Source organism: Macaca fascicularis, chromosome 15 (assembly GCF_037993035.2).
Source record: "Macaca fascicularis isolate 582-1 chromosome 15, T2T-MFA8v1.1".
Taxonomy (NCBI): Eukaryota; Metazoa; Chordata; class Mammalia; order Primates; family Cercopithecidae; genus Macaca; species Macaca fascicularis.
In genome coordinates this window covers 98,378,568-98,394,112 of record NC_088389.1, presented here as the reverse complement: position 1 = coordinate 98,394,112, position 15,545 = coordinate 98,378,568, and the positions used below count along the sequence as shown (strand labels likewise).

Sequence of the window (15,545 nt, the reverse complement as noted above, 5' to 3'; positions counted from 1 at the left end):
ATCTAAAATCACTAGTGGAATTTCTGGAGTCAAAAGCAAATCCCTTCATAGAAATTTCTATCACTGGGGCTTTGTGGGCACAGCTTGCATCTCCTGAAATCCCAATTGCCACCTAGGTATGAAACAACTTCAAGTGATGATTCCAGCTCAGATGAAAGCTCTTCTTCCGAGTCAGATGACGAGTGTGATGTCATTGAGTATCCTCTTGAAGAAGAGGAAGAGGAGGAGGATGAAGACACTCGGGGAATGGCAGAAGGGCACCATGCAGTTAATATTGAAGGTTTCAAGTCTGCCAGGGTGGAAGATGAAATGCAGGTTCAAGAATGTGAACCTGAGAAGGTGGAAATCAGAGAGAGGTGTGGTACATTCCCCTTCCCTCCCTTGTCCCTCCCACATTCAATGTACTTTGGCAATCGAGTTGGCCAGTTCAGAGTTTTTGTAATTAAATGTGTTTGCTTTTATCTGTTCCTCAGAGGTACACACATCTTGAGATACTAATATATACAAGTGCAGATTATGGCAACTCTTAAATCTCTTATGGTAGAAAAGAGAATGGCCTGATACCTAATCACCCTTGTTTTCTGAAACCTCAACTCTGCTACGTAATTTAATATATGGAACCACAATCCACTAAAACTTCCATTGTTTGAACACCTTACCTTAAAGACTTTTTTTTTTTTTTGGTGGCCAGCATACTTTAAAACTTCAGATTTTATCTTTAGCTATTTGTGTTGATGGGGGTGTCAGTATCATTATTACAGGATCATTGTGTGGATGAGGCTTCAGCCAAAGATCATATTTACTGTAAAGATGATGCAGTATCACGTGTTTGTATTTTGTTATACATTGAGTGATCAGGAATACCATGAGAATGGATTTGAGTATATCATAGTCTCTGAAAAACACTGGTTGGCTGAAACACGTGCCTAAAAATGTAAGCTTTCAAGACCATTGATAAGGATTTGATGCTCCTAAAATAGAGAATAAAAAAGATGGAAACTTCAGTATGGTTTTTCACTATGTGAAGTATAAATAGAACATTTCAGAAAACTTAACCTCTATTTAATTTGGCAAATGAAAGTTAACTGCATTAACACAAGGTAAGTGTTTTTAGTTTATATTTCCAAGTGTTTCACATGGCTCTTTAACAGCTTTGAGATGTAATTTATATACCATATGTCATTTTTTATATGGGTTAAACACTTGAGTCACCAAGTATGGGTTCGGATGTGTGGTTTACTGGTCAGCACAATGGATATACGGTAATTTGTGGAAAGGCAAGGCAAGAGGATCGCTTGAGCACAGGAGTTCGAGACTAGCCTGGACAACATAGACTTCATCCCTATAAAAAAAAAATCAATTACCTGGGCATGGTGTCATATGCCAGCTACTTAAGAGGATAAGGTGGGAGGATCACTTGAACCCTGGAGGTTGAGGCTGCAGTGAGCCATGATCATGCCAGTACACTCCAGTCTGGGTGACAGAGCAAGACCCTGTCTCAGAAAAAAAGTAATGTGGGTCTCCCTTCAACCCCCTTAAGATTAAAAATATTTTTAAAAACTTAGAACAGGTTGGACACAGTGGCTCACACCCATAATCCCAATACTCTGGGAGGCTGAGGCAGACAAGCAGGTAACTTGAGCCCAAGAGTTCGAGAGCAGCCTGGGCAACATGGTGAAACGCTGTCTCTACAAATAATACAAAGCCGAGTGTGGTGGCACACACGTGTATTCCCAGTTACTTGGGAGGCTGAGGTGGGAAGATTGCTTGAGCCTGGGACAACAAAACTGCAGTGAGCAGGCTGGGCAATAGAGTGAGACCTTGTCTCAAAAAAAAAAAAAAAAAAATCTCTAAATGTTACTGCAGAGTGTCATAAAGGCCAAATTGGTGACGCCGAAAGTCACCCTCCCAAACAAGGCCTCAATCTCTGGCTGGAGGTATTGGCTCTGCACAGTGCACATGACCCTTGGACACCTAAGGATGCCTGTGCTGCCTCTATCCAAGCACCTTGTGCCATAATACCCGCTTAGGCTGGCTTGGGGCCACTTGCCTTTTAAAAATACATTTTTAAAAGTTGAAGCTGGACATAGTGTCTGTCCCACACCTGTAATCCCAGCACTTTGTGAGGCCGAGGTGGGTGCATCACCTGAGGTCAGGAGTTCAAGACCAGCCTGGCCAACATAGTGAAACCCCATCTCTACTAAAAATACAAAAATTAGCCAGGCCTGGTGGTACATACCTGTAGTCCCAGCTACTAGGGAGACTGAGGCAGGAGGATTGCTTGAATCCAGGAGGCCGTGGTTGCAGTGAGCCAAGATCATGCCACTGCACTCCAGCCTGGGTGACAAAGCAAGACCCTGTCTCAAAAAAAATTTATATATATATATATTTGGGTTGAAATAAAAATGATTTTCCTCTTGTGCCCAATCGTAAGTTCTTTTTTTCCTTTTCAGGTATGAATTAAGTGAAAAGATGTTGTCTGCATGCAACTTACTGAAAAATAATATAAATGACCCCAAAGCTTTGACCAGCAAAGATATGGTGAGTCTGACCTGCAAACACCATCCCCCGTGTGTACAAGGTGCACAAGTGGGTTCATTGTCAAGGCCAACTGTAGGCTGCCCGAGTTGTTGCTTGCGTGCTTTTCTCCTGAACTGTTCACAGCATGTGTGGGCTGGGTGAACATCATATCTCGCTCCCAGGATCACACTGCCAGTGTTTCCTTGAGGCCCAACTTCATCCTTTACCCACCCTATACTTTTTTTGGGGGTGGAGGCATCTGTGAGGCATACACTTGCAGACAGAAAGGAGGGCTAATTGCAGTCAGTCGTCATTTTTCTACATATTTCATTTCTATTTATAGAACATTAAGATCCAGGGAGCAGCATCCAAGAATTTTTTTAAGTTAGGTTTCTTTTAAAAACATATGCTATCTGGGCTGAGGTCAGCATTCCTTTCAGTTATGAAACTGTATGCTATGCTCTGATGTGGAATGCAGGCGGCCACTATTTTTCAACATAAAAATAACTGTACTTGTCATCTTCTCACAGTCTAAGAGATTCAGAGCAAACAGCAGAGTTTGTGGTTGCCTTAGTGATCATGAATGGTACAACATAGGACATATAAGTGTTTCTATGGCAATGGTTAATCTGACACCAAGGCCAAGAATGACACATTCTCATGTGTTGAAGTTATGTGCACATTCTTTCATAGGCCAGACTAACCCACTGGTTGACAGCTGTCTTCAGTGCATTGAGAAAATGTAGGATCCCCTAAGGATACCAAAATGCACAGATGCTCAAGTCACTTATGTAAAATGGTGTAGTATTTGCATATAAACTACACATATACTTGAAATTCTGCCATATATTTTAAATCATTTCTATATAATAATACCTAATACAAGGCCAGGCACAGAGGCTCACGCCTATAATTCCCAAAACTTTGGGAGGCCGATGCGGGTGGATCACTTGAGGTCTGGAGTTCCAGACTAGCCTAGCTAACATGGTGAAATGCTGACAGTGTCACCCAGGCCGGAGTGCAGTGGCACGGTCTCAGCTCACTGCAAGCTCTGCCTCCCAGGTTCAGGCCATTCTCCTGCCTCAGCCTCCCAAGTAGCTGGGACTACAGGCGCCTGTCACAACGCCCGGCTAATTTTTTGTATTTTTAGTAGAGATGGGGTTTCACTGTGTTAGGATGGTCTCAATCTCCTGACCTTGTGATCCTTCCATCTCGGCCTCCCAAAGTGCTGGGATTACAGGCGTGAGCCACCGCACCAGGCCTCAAAAACTTAATACAATGTAAATGCTATATAAATAGTTGTTATACTGTATTGTTTTGTATTGCATATTTTTCAAATATTTTCACTCTGCCGGTGGTTCAATCTACAGAAATGGAACCTGTGGATACAGAGGGCTAGCTGTACTAAATAAAATTCCTGGTCAAGGCCAGGCACAGTGGCTCACACCTATAATCCCAGCACTTTGGGAGGCCAAGGCAGTGGATCTCTTAAGCCCAGGAGTTCAGTTTGAGACCAGCCTGGGAAACATGGCAAAACCCTGTCTCTACAAAAAATACAAAAGTTAGCCAGGCATGATGGCATGTACCTGTGGTCCTAGCTACTTGGGAGGCTGAGGTAACAAGATAGCTGGAGGCCCAGAAAGTTGAGGCTGCAGTGATCCATGATCGTGCCACTGCACTCCAGCCTGGGAGACAGAGCAACACCCTCTCTCAAAAAAAAAAATCCTAGTCAAGGGGAAACCTAGAACTACATATTGAAATTCTTGGATTTGTATTCACGAAAATACCTGGCTATACCTTGGTCACTAGTAAAACCATAAAATCTCACTGCAGTGTCAATATTTCCCATCAGGTTTAACCTAATCTTAAAACTTGGTGCTTTACAACCCCAAATTTTATAGCCATAATATACTTTTCTTTCCCTGCTCTCAAAATACATTACATGGCCGTTGGGAAGGATTTTGTTTTCCTGCATCCTACAAATTGCGAAGCATAGTATCATCCACACCCTCTGTGATGGGTACATTTTTTTGTTAATTGAATTTTCATTTGGTGTGAAAGTGTTGTGTTGTGAAAAGTAGTGGACGAGTGAACACAGTGCCAGGGCTAATCATATCAGGATACCAGTTATTTAGCAGTAATAGAGTTAGGATGACCAAAAGACATAATTTCCCTTCTTTCAGTGTGACAACTCCAAAGAAATGGGAATCTGAATACATAAAATACAGGGAAAAAAGGATACTTTTCAAGTGACCCAAAATGTGATTGAAAAGGTTAAAACTAAATAATCAGTAGCAGGATGATAAAGAGATGGAAGCTGTATAATCCCAACTCTACCTTTTCTGCAGAAAGAGGACTTCTTAAGTTCTGATGCTTTTGACATAGGCTATCTTTCTTTGATATGTTTTTAAACTTTTAAAGAGTTGAATATTAAACTCAGCAGAAATGAATATTAAACTCATATGAAGGAAGGTCCATTGAAAAGACATTGTAGTCATCCTCATCACCAGCACTGACTATGCTCACTCTCCATTGAGCTTCATGTGACCCAGGTTTGAGCTGATCATCCACAAAGCAAGTGCCTTCTTCACGTGTCCACAGCTTAAGAAAGTCAGAGTGGAGCTGATGAGAAAATGAAATTAGTTCCAGATGGGCTTCCTTTTTATTTTCCCTTTCCATGGTTGAACAGTTGTATTTGGGATTGGGGTGGGAATTGGGTTGGCTATACCCTTACAGTCTCCCAATCTAGTGCTGTGCTGAGGAGTTGAAGGAAGTGAGTTTGGATAGGAAGGAAGCAGCATAATTCAGTGTAGGCTAGTTAATTTCTTCCTAATTGCTATGAAAATTGTTTTCAAGGCCAGTATGATTACATATATTAATAGCTTAATAAATTGAGTCAAGACTTAGTGTTTATTCTCATCACAAAAACTATGAAAGAATGGTATTATCCCAATTTTTCAGATGAGGAAACAGAAGCAGAATAACTTCCCTAGGGTCATAAAGGTTTTAGGTAGCAGAGCCTGCATTTGAAACTCGGTGGTCTGGCTCCAGAGCCTCTGCTTCTGCACAGTGCTGTCTGGTCTCCTTTATAGACATGAGATCTAATCTACGTGTGGTTTAAAATCAGGAGGAATGTCCCAGTTTGGTGTTTGAAGCTTCCCTTAGCACTGTTGGGTTTTGAGAGCAGATTCTAACTGCATATATACTTTGACTATAAAAGGACAGGTTACTTGCGCTTTCAACTAGGTCTCAAAAAGTCTATAAATAGAACTAATGACCACACTGTGTTTTGGCAGAGGTTCTGTCTGAACACCCTCCAGCACGAGTGGTTCCGCGTGTCCAGTCAGAAGTCAGCCATTCCAGCCATGGTGGGGGACTACATAGCTGCTTTTGAGGCCATCTCCCCAGATGTCCTCCGCTATGTCATCAACTTGGCAGATGGCAATGGCAACACAGCCCTCCATTACAGCGTGTCCCACTCCAACTTCGAGATTGTGAAGCTGCTGTTGGATGCCGGTATGTTGGCTGCCCCTCTACCCCATCTCTTCTCTAACAGCACTTGGGTTGTGACTCATCTCAGAGAACCTGGTTGAGCTGCTCCCGAATTCTCTGACCATGCTAAAATCCTTTTTATTGCTTTTCCACATGACATGGCAAGAGTTTTCTTGAGTCAAGAGGGTTGAAGTTTAAACAAAACTGGGTGACACAGATTCCAGATCTGTTTTGAAAGGAGGTTTTGAGGATCTTCTTGCTGCTGCAGTTCAGCTGCATTCAAGTGAGAGGTGTATCCCTGGTAAGAAGCATGACTCACGTTCCCTCCTGAGCTGAATCATGCAGGCTTGGCCGGTTTGCACTCAGGAGGCAGAGTACTGCTTACAGGCCCAGAGTCACAGCGTTGGTGCTTGTGGACCACTTGATTTGTCCTTACTCCATGACTGCTGTCCTTGCAGAAGTGTGTGGTTAGTCAAGATGGGGACTAAGCAAAGCCACCATAACAGATGGTCAAAATGATCACCATTCGCACCAAAATATTCTTTTATTGGGGAAACAGCATAGAGCAAAGGGCGTATGATTCTTGTCTCTCAACCATAATAGAATAGTAGAAACTTGTCATCCCAGAATAGAGCCAGTGGACGTCTTAGACATGAAGTGAGGGAGGGGCACATACACAGGTGGTCCCCTCAGGAAACTCTGAGCTTTCAACTTCTTGTTCAAATGGAGCAGCCCTGTGTCACATAGTCCCCAAATCTTTCAATTTTTGTAATACGTATTTTTACTTCTAGTGTGTCACAGAGAATCCACAGAACCTCAGTCTGATTAATGAGGATACAATGTGAACCTGACTTAAATTGGACAGTTTTATTGCATATTCTTCCAAAATTTTTTCTTCATCCACTGTCCAATCTCTTCTGCTCTGTTTTGGGAACTTGGAATTAATGCAGAGAAGAAACCCAAGCAGATTTATCCTTCTTTTATAAGTGTTTGTTCCCTGTTTTTGGAGCCATGTTAAGATATAACTGCTTCCATCTTACAGGAAGGAATTTCAAGCCGCTCCTCTTCAGGCTTTCCAGACTATAAACAGAGCTGGTGATACAGTCAGCGGGAGTGATTAAACTGTTTAAACAGAAGTAGATAATATCCAGGGAAGCTGAAAACAAGATTTCACTATCACTCCTGACAGGAACAGCTTAGTATACTTAGAAGTAGATAAAACATCTTGGCAAATTAAATAATTTTAATGCCATTGTTGGATGGTTTGGGTTAATCACTTTTCTTAATGAAGTATTACTGCTCATCCTTCTAGACTGAGATTCTGGCTCCATAAGGTGCAGATCTAGGATACTTCAGCATCTATGCAGAGCAAAGTCTGAGAGGCTGAGGAGCCCTGAAGCGCACACGAACTCACCCACTTCTCCACCACAGGGCCTTTTATTTTCTGCATAAAAAACACCCACTTTTAAAAACATGTCCTTAGCGTGGAGTTGTTGTTCATGGTACCTTTTCTTTTCCTTTATGATAGAAACATTCTAAACATTTTCACTTCATATTTGGTCCCACATAAAAGCTGCTTTCTAACACTCACCATTCCGGTCATTTCAGAGAAGGCGCTGAAGGAACTTTTAAATGCCCGAAGGATAATTTAATCCCTGAAGACTCCTTAAGAATTACAGGAATAGAAAAGGTCTGGTTCATCGAGTCTATTAAGGGGACTTAACTGCATTTGCTCTCAGACCATAAATTCTAGAGCTGGGTGTTACATGATTGGAATTCTGCTTCTCAGGACCCCTGACAGGCTAGAGTAGTAAATTCAGAGTCTCAGAATGAATAGTGTTTGGATAAGTAGGTACCACCCTGTCCAACGTTCCATACATAAGCTTTTACAAACACTTCTTTGATGAGTAGCTCACTACCTGCTTCACTTTCCAAACACAGCTAAATGCTTAGATTCCATATGATCATTTATTCTCAAGAGCAGCCATTAGAACAACCACCCAGACTTCCAAGCCATTGCATTTCTGCTACCAGTTGCAAACAAGATATGCTGTAGAAGCTTACCGTTGTTTCTGTTGCTTCAGGTCTCGTGAAAAAAGTTTTTGGTTTAGCATGAAAACATCTCTCACATTTCATTCTAAGTCACTCTTGGTCTCCAGCCACCTGGTGCCATTTCACTGGGCTCCTGTAAACACCATCCCTTCAGTGGCTCTGTAAGCGGCTGCCGTTAGAAGGGTCTGCTTCCTAAGAGACTTTTTTTTTTTTGCAGATGTGTGTAACGTCGATCACCAGAACAAGGCAGGCTACACCCCCATCATGCTGGCAGCCCTCGCCGCTGTGGAAGCAGAGAAGGACATGCGGGTTGTGGAAGAACTCTTTGGCTGCGGGGATGTGAACGCCAAAGCTAGTCAGGTTAGCGCGCTTGGTTCCCGTGCTCAGGAATGCACCCCTGACCAGCAGACAGGACTGTGGTGGCCACTCTGGCAGAGCAGGCATAGTTGCCACACTCCCACCACGTGCACTTGTTCGCAGGCCTGCCCTGAGTCCATGCACTGCCTGGTGCTCCTTGCTGAGCAAACACACCAGGGAAATATGGGCTTAAATTTCACACTGGAAACTTCTCCCTCCTTTGGCTTGCCTTTCCTCCGCTTGCATAGTTTGCATGGAAATGCTGTTAGTTCCCTTACATATAAATGACTGGGCATCCCCATCAGATACTTGGTGACTGTTGCTTCCTGTCTCTGTGTTGCAGTGTCTTCGTCGCAGGCGATGTCCCAGGTCCAGATGTGTTCACAGCTTGACTTTTTTTTTTTTTTTAAAGAGACAGTGTCGCTCTGTCGCCCAGGCTGGAGTGCAGTGGCATGATCTTGGTTCACTGCAACCTCCACCTCCTGGGTTCAAGCGATTCTCCTGCCTTAGCCTCCCGAGTAGCTGGGACTAACAGGCATGTGCCACCACACTTGGTTTTTTTTCTTTTTTAAAGTAGAGATGGGGTTTCAGTGTTGCCCAGGCTGCTTTTGAACTCCTGAGCTCAGGCAATCTGCCCGCCTCGGCCTCCCAAAGTGCTAGGGTTACAGGTGTGACCCACCACCCACAGTTTGACTTTAACCACCTGAACTTCCAGCCCCTCACTGTACTGAGACATCCTCCACGCTAAAGGGAAATTGGCTCCTTACTTTATGCCCTTCCTTAGCTCATAGCTCATGGGAAGCTGGTTTCTCCCTGCTTGCCACCACCCACCCCCAAGTAGTTCCATGGCCAGTTGTTTCCCTTCTGTCACCACACTGTTTTCCCCCTTTCCCTAGCACAGCCCCACCAGGAGCCACCACTGCCAGCTCAGTATGTACTTCTGAAGTCCCCTGTGATCTCTTCCCACAGGCGGGACAGACGGCCCTCATGCTGGCGGTCAGTCACGGACGGATAGACATGGTGAAGGGCCTGCTGGCCTGTGGGGCTGACGTCAACATCCAGGATGACGAGGGCTCCACGGCCCTCATGTGTGCCAGTGAGCATGGGCATGTGGAGATCGTCAAGCTGCTGCTGGCCCAGCCCGGCTGCAATGGTCACCTGGAGGACAACGTAAGCCGTCTCCACTGGGCCTCCTGGCCAGGGGTCTGGGGGACTCTGGGCGGGAGCTCTGGGAGTGCTGTTTGGCCAGGGGAGACCAAATCCTCCTTTATTCTCCTCTTGGATTTGTGTTGCCATCCAGGCGCCTCCCTTCACAGCCAAGCTTGGCTACACTTAGTGTGTGCAAACTAACACTCTCATAAACTAGTGCCCAAAGCAGAATAGGTCCTACCCCATAATTCATGACATGAAAAAGTGACTTAACGGGCATGTCCAAGAGGCACTCTACTAAAGGGGAATCGATGGCTTTGCATTGCAGAATCAAATTCACTGTAGATGACTTCTGACAGGTCCACTTGGAAATCTGGATTATTAATCATTAGAGGCTGGGGTTACACAGTGACTAAAACCAGTTCCTACTACGGTGAACCTTTCCCAGCCAAAGTGAAGGCACTGTGACCCATCAAAGTGAGTAGCTTATGGCACAGCATACCCCAGAGCCTGCAGACTAGCTTGACTTCTTGAAGCATTTTCCCATTTCTTCTCAGTCTGTCCCATCAACACCACTCGGCTCTCTTCTCCCAGTTCCCAGGCTGTCCACATTTCCATCTAACTCCTTGACCGGGAAACTTCTGGGTGTCTCCAGGCCAAAGGAGAGGCGTGGCGATAGGTAGAAGGCGTGGGAACTGGTGTGTAGGCAGTGAGATGGCTTAAAGGTCATAGAGGTCAGGCTGGCTTGGTTCTGTTTGTGAAAGTTTCTCTCTACGGATCACAGGTTTGGATCAGAGCTTCTTCAGCTCAAAACACCAAAAAGTTAGGAAAATATCCTTTGTAGGTCAGATCCTTCTGGGCCCAAGCCAGTAGGGAGAACAAACCAGCTGAGCTTTTCACTGGTATGAGGGACTGACTAGCTTCACACTCAGCTACCTCCACAGGAGCACACAGGAGCTACAGCTGTACCAGATTCCCTTCTTCCCCTGTGGGAGGGAGAGCTTCTGACTTGTTTCTTCCAGAAGAGTTTGTTAGCTGTGCTGTGGTTTTTGTTTGATTTTACTTCTATTCTCTTTCAAAATTCAAAGCGTGTGAGGGAAGGATCCTAACATTAAACCAAACGAGAACTGTGTCGTCCTGCTGCTGCTGACCAGAGGGAAATCCTTATTTCAAGACTAGATAGGCTGGGCACAGTGGGTCACTCCTGTAATTCCAGCACTTTGGGAGGCTGAGACAGGAGGATCGCTCTAGCCCAGGAGTTCGAGACCAGCCTGGGCAACATAGTGAGACTCCCATCTCTACAAAAAAAAAATTATCTAGGTGTAGTGGTACACACCTGTAGTCCCAGCTACCTTGGAGGTTGAGGTGGGAGAATTACTTGAGCCCTGGAGATCAAGACTACAGTGATGTGTGATCGTCCCACTGCACTGCAGCCTGGGAGGCAGATCCTGTCTCAAAAAACAAAGACTAGACAGAAAACAAGTTATGTTCTTTCCCTTGATACTCCTGTATATCCATCTATAATCGCTGAAATTTAATGGAAATCAAGCAGTTAAGTGAAGCTTTTTTCCCCCATATGTAGTGTTTCCCCTCTTATTTCCAGAATACGTATCTATGTAACCCACTGGGATTGTGTGCTTACACACAGATGTTCCTTGGAGCCTTAAACAGAGGTGGTTAGGGTTTTAGGATCACAGTGCCCTCTCTAAGAAGAAAGGTAAAAGATCTCTGGCAAATTGCAGAGTCTCTAAACACACACTACTGCTGCTTGCCTGGTCATTCATAATTATAAGAAAAAAAAAAAACTTTCTGTCCCCATCTTCTGCTTCCCCCTCCTGGTGGGCAGAATGGTTGGATAAGATAATTCTCTTAACTGGGACCTCTGGAGGGTGGAGGCTTGCCTCGTTCATCTTCACATCCTCAGGCCTTCACACTTACAGGTCCTGAAAAAGTTTCCCAGAGGACGGAACAAGGAGGGATATTTGGGGAACCTTGCCAATTACTGGAGGGTGTTTTGTTCTGCTACCTTTTGGTTGCCTGGAGGTTTGAGAAACCCAACATGGCTTATTCTTTCCGTCTTATCTTAAGGATGGCAGCACTGCGCTCTCGATCGCCCTGGAAGCAGGACACAAGGACATCGCTGTTCTTCTGTATGCCCATGTCAACTTTGCAAAAGCCCAGTCTCCGGTCAGTGTTGTGCATTTGGCATTTGTAAATAGGCTGAAATCCACCAGACTGGTGGACCCCCTTCCTCCAGGAACTGACAGGAGACAGATTTTATGTTGATTCAGAAAATGGAAGTTTTAGTCTGGAGCTTAAGAGTTCTTCTTTTCTGCCTCTGCCCCTAAAGGGCAGGAGAACTGTTTTAGCAGAGGCTGGGCCCTGCTTGTCCTTGTAAGACAGATGCTCTCACAGCTTCCCATAGAGGTTTTGATTCTGTACAGAATTATCCAGATAGCACCCTCTGAGCCCATGGGGTTATTTCACCATGGTTCTGGCATTGTTCCTGAAGCAGATGGCAGGCAGCCTGTAGTCCACAGTTCACTCTGAGTGGGAAGGTGACTTCCCAGGACAGCCGGACATAGCACTGCTGAGCCCAGCTGGCCTTGGAGCTGTGGACACCTGTTCCCTCTTCTCAGAGCTCTCCTGGCTTGGGCCCACAGCTGGTTGTTGGCTGTGGTGGGCCAAGATCCTATGTCACAGGGTACACATCTGCCTGAAGTCACTTATTAACCCCCAGTTTTTTTCCTTTCCTGGTCTCTAGGGCACCCCTAGGCTTGGAAGGAAGACGTCTCCTGGCCCCACCCACCGAGGTTCATTTGATTGATTGTATGCAAATAGCCCTCATTTACATGCCACCATTAAGCTGCTAATTGTTCCTGTTGGGGTGACAGATACTGAATGTATATGTATTGTGCCTGAGCTCACCAGCAAACGGAAGCATCAAGCCCAGGGGTAAAGGCTGAAGCTTTCATAGTGCAGAGATTGCCAGCCTGGGCACACACGCCTCCTTTCTGGCCATCTTCTCTCTGTGTAGGGCACACTTTAACCCAGTCTCTGTTGCTGTTGAGTCTCTGCTTTGTTTTGTACAGTCATAGGAAATTCTGACCTGATCTGAAGGGGCACCTTCTGTTCACTCCCACAAAGAAGTGTCAGGTTCTCATTGAGATGTTTTAAAATTTTTCCTCAAATATTTACATTTATTACATGTGGAACTATTAGGAAGCTCTTCCAAAATCTCATTCCAGCATAGTTTTGATTTTTCTTGTCTTTTATTTTAAAATAAGGAAGTTGAGATGACTTTGATCATCGGTAACTTGGGCCTGGGCTAGACAAAACTCTCAAAGTATAAAACTTACAAAAGAATATTCTCGTTTGGTTTTATCTAGGTAGATGTAATATATGACTTTTTATAAAAAGAGTATCTATATGAAATTGACACAGTATTTTCAACTTTTATATTCCATACTAAAGATATGAAGAACTACATGTAACATTATCATTTTTATTAATTGCACAACTCTAATGATAAAGGTTGGATTGTGTTAGAGGAATTGGCTCTTGTATTTGCCTCCAGAGAAACATGGTGTAGTTCTCTTTGTATTTATGGATTCCTTTATACCATGTCACATTTCCTTTGGTCCTCTATGTTTGAAGTGCCTTAGACTCTTGCCATATTTTCAAAATAAAATTTCATTAAGCTCTTTTGCTTGTCCCCGATTCATCTCTGACAGCTGTCCACCCCGAGCCGATTGACTTAGCAGCAGTGGCAGCACACGCTGATGGACTGCGCTGAGCAGGGACAAGTATGCCAGTCCACTGGTCACAGGCTCCGACAGGGAGACAGCATCTTCCAAGGGCACTTGTCCACTTCCAGAGCTTGACTCCTGACTGGGATTGCGAGTCAGGAGGCTGAAGTTTGAGGCCTCCTTAGGCAAAGCACTCTTCCGACAGGTCGCCTCCAAGGGGAGCCCGAGGTGGTTCTTCTCAGGTGCGGAAGCACTAGTCCTTGACTCTGAGTACAACTGCCAGGTGACTGGGTGAAACGTGTAGTGACAAGAAAGGAGAGATGAAGCCGGGCTTTTTTTGTTTGTTTTTTTGAGACAGAGTCTCGCTCTGTTGCCCAGGCTGGAATGCAGTGGCGTGATCTCAGCTCATTGCAAGCTCCGCTTCTCAGGTTCACGCCATTCTCCTGCCTCAGTTTCCAGAGTTTAGCTGGGACTATAGGCACCCACCACCATGCCCAGCTAATTTTTTGTATTTTTAGTAGACATGGGGTTTCACCGTGTTGGCCAGGATGGTCTTGATCTCCTGACCCCTTGTGATCCACCCGCCTCGGCCTCCTGAAGTGCTGGGATTACAAGCATGAGCCACTGCATCTGGCCTCAAATTCTTTTTAAACAGTAAAGGAAATTGGAACCATCTCATTAAATGAAGCAGCATGACAGCCAGAATTCAAACTAGGTGTTTTGGCACAATTGCTGGTGGTGAATTTTGACCAAGGCCATCTGTGAGAGCCAAGTGCACTGGAGAAATATCAGACTTCTTTCCCTCCTTCCTTCCCCTTTTTAAAAATTAAACATTATTGAGCTCAGGAAAAAGGCCAGAGAATAGACTTTTCCCATAGGTGTTTCATTATGAGGTCTGTTTCAGGGTCAAGATCTGAACCTTTTGGAGGAAAACTTGGGGGGGCTGTGAGAGCCATGCAGGCAGACCTGGGCAGCAACAGACCAGCTCTCCCAGGACCACATGGACGACCTTCCTCCTCTGCATGAACTGTGAAAGTGAGGTCACAGCCAGAGAGAGAGAGAGTGTGTGTGCGTGTGTGTGTGTGTGTGTAGAGAGGTAGAGCTGTGCGTGGCCTGCCCCTGCCCCTTATGGGCATGACCTACCTTTTGAGCAAATAAGGTTGTATCTCTGGTGGTTTGTGGGCCTGGGAATTTTCTTTGTTCCATCTGAGAAAGGAAAGGCATGAGTGTAAATAAATGAGCAAATGAACCCCCGGGTCTGCATGCTGCCCTCTGATTTCTCATGCTAGATTTAGAAAAAGAAAATGAGTGCTTGTTTTATCGTTGAGTGAGGTCTTACACGGTATGTATCTAACTTCTATGTAATGAATGCTAGCTGGTACCTTGTTTGCTCTAATCACACTAGGCATTTACAATGCCTTTTATCTTGGGATCCTGGTACACTTTATAAACAAACCTGATTATCCCCATTGGTACGGCTGCAGTTTATTGAGGCACAAACTCCATAAAAGGGATGTGTGACAGGAGGCTTGGGCAAGGTTCCCAAGTAAGGCCAGCATGGGGTTGGCAATTCTTGATCTTATTTTCCAGCTTAAGAGAAGTCTAGGCAGGTGTGGTGGTTCGCACCCATAATCTTAGCACTTTGGGAGGCTGAGGCAGGCAGATCACTTGAGACCAGGAGTTCAAGACAAGCCTGGGCAATATAGCAAGACCCCATCTCTACAACAGATAAAAATTAGCTGGGTGTGGTGGCATGCACTGTAGTGCCAGCTACTTGGGGGCTGAGATGGGAGAATCACCTTGGCCCAGGAAGTCAAGGCTACAGTATGCCATGATTGTGCCACTGCACTCCAGCCTGGGTGGTAGAGTGAGACCCTGTCTCACACACACACAAGGTTTAAACCTTTAAGTGACGAAGAGCCAATTTCCCAGAAACCTTGCCTGGGAAGTCAAGCCACTGACAGTTGGGAGCCACCCCAAGACAACAGGAATGGAACCGTGGGACTTTTGAGAGTTTAATGTTAAGAAAGTAAAACTAAGCCAAGTGTGGTGGCTCACACCTGTAATCCCAGCTACTGGGACAGAGGCTGAGGTGGGAGGATTGCTTAAGTCCAGAAGTTTGAGGCCAGCCTGGCCAATGTAGTGAGACCCCCATCTCTTTTTAAAAAAAAAAAAAAAAAGGAAAAAGAAAAACTGGCAACTTGTCCTGACACTATTACGACTAAA

General features: G+C 45.0%; 1 protein-coding gene across 35 annotated transcripts in view; it reads left to right on the top strand.

Annotated features, from left to right (window-relative positions):
* KANK1 (KN motif and ankyrin repeat domains 1) overlaps window positions 1–13,275 on the top strand; it is a 240,862-nt gene extending 227,587 nt beyond the window's left edge. For 18 of the 35 annotated variants that reach the window (XM_005581851.4, XM_065530647.1, XM_005581850.4 and 15 more), the window contains 7 exons: window positions 117–356; window positions 2,454–2,541; window positions 5,817–6,036; window positions 8,282–8,424; window positions 9,391–9,591; window positions 11,659–11,757; window positions 12,335–13,275. In XM_005581851.4, the coding sequence (XP_005581908.3) occupies window positions 117–356; window positions 2,454–2,541; window positions 5,817–6,036; window positions 8,282–8,424; window positions 9,391–9,591; window positions 11,659–11,757; window positions 12,335–12,397 (1,054 nt within the window). In that variant the 3' untranslated portion in view covers window positions 12,398–13,275. Of the gene's footprint in view, window positions 1–116; window positions 357–2,453; window positions 2,542–5,816; window positions 6,037–8,281; window positions 8,425–9,390; window positions 9,592–11,658; window positions 11,758–12,334 lie in introns of those variants that run through there. The other 17 variants (XM_045373169.2, XM_074017598.1, XM_065530642.1 and 14 more) reach the window with 2 other exon arrangements.
* Window positions 13,276–15,545: the final 2,270 nt, after the last annotated feature.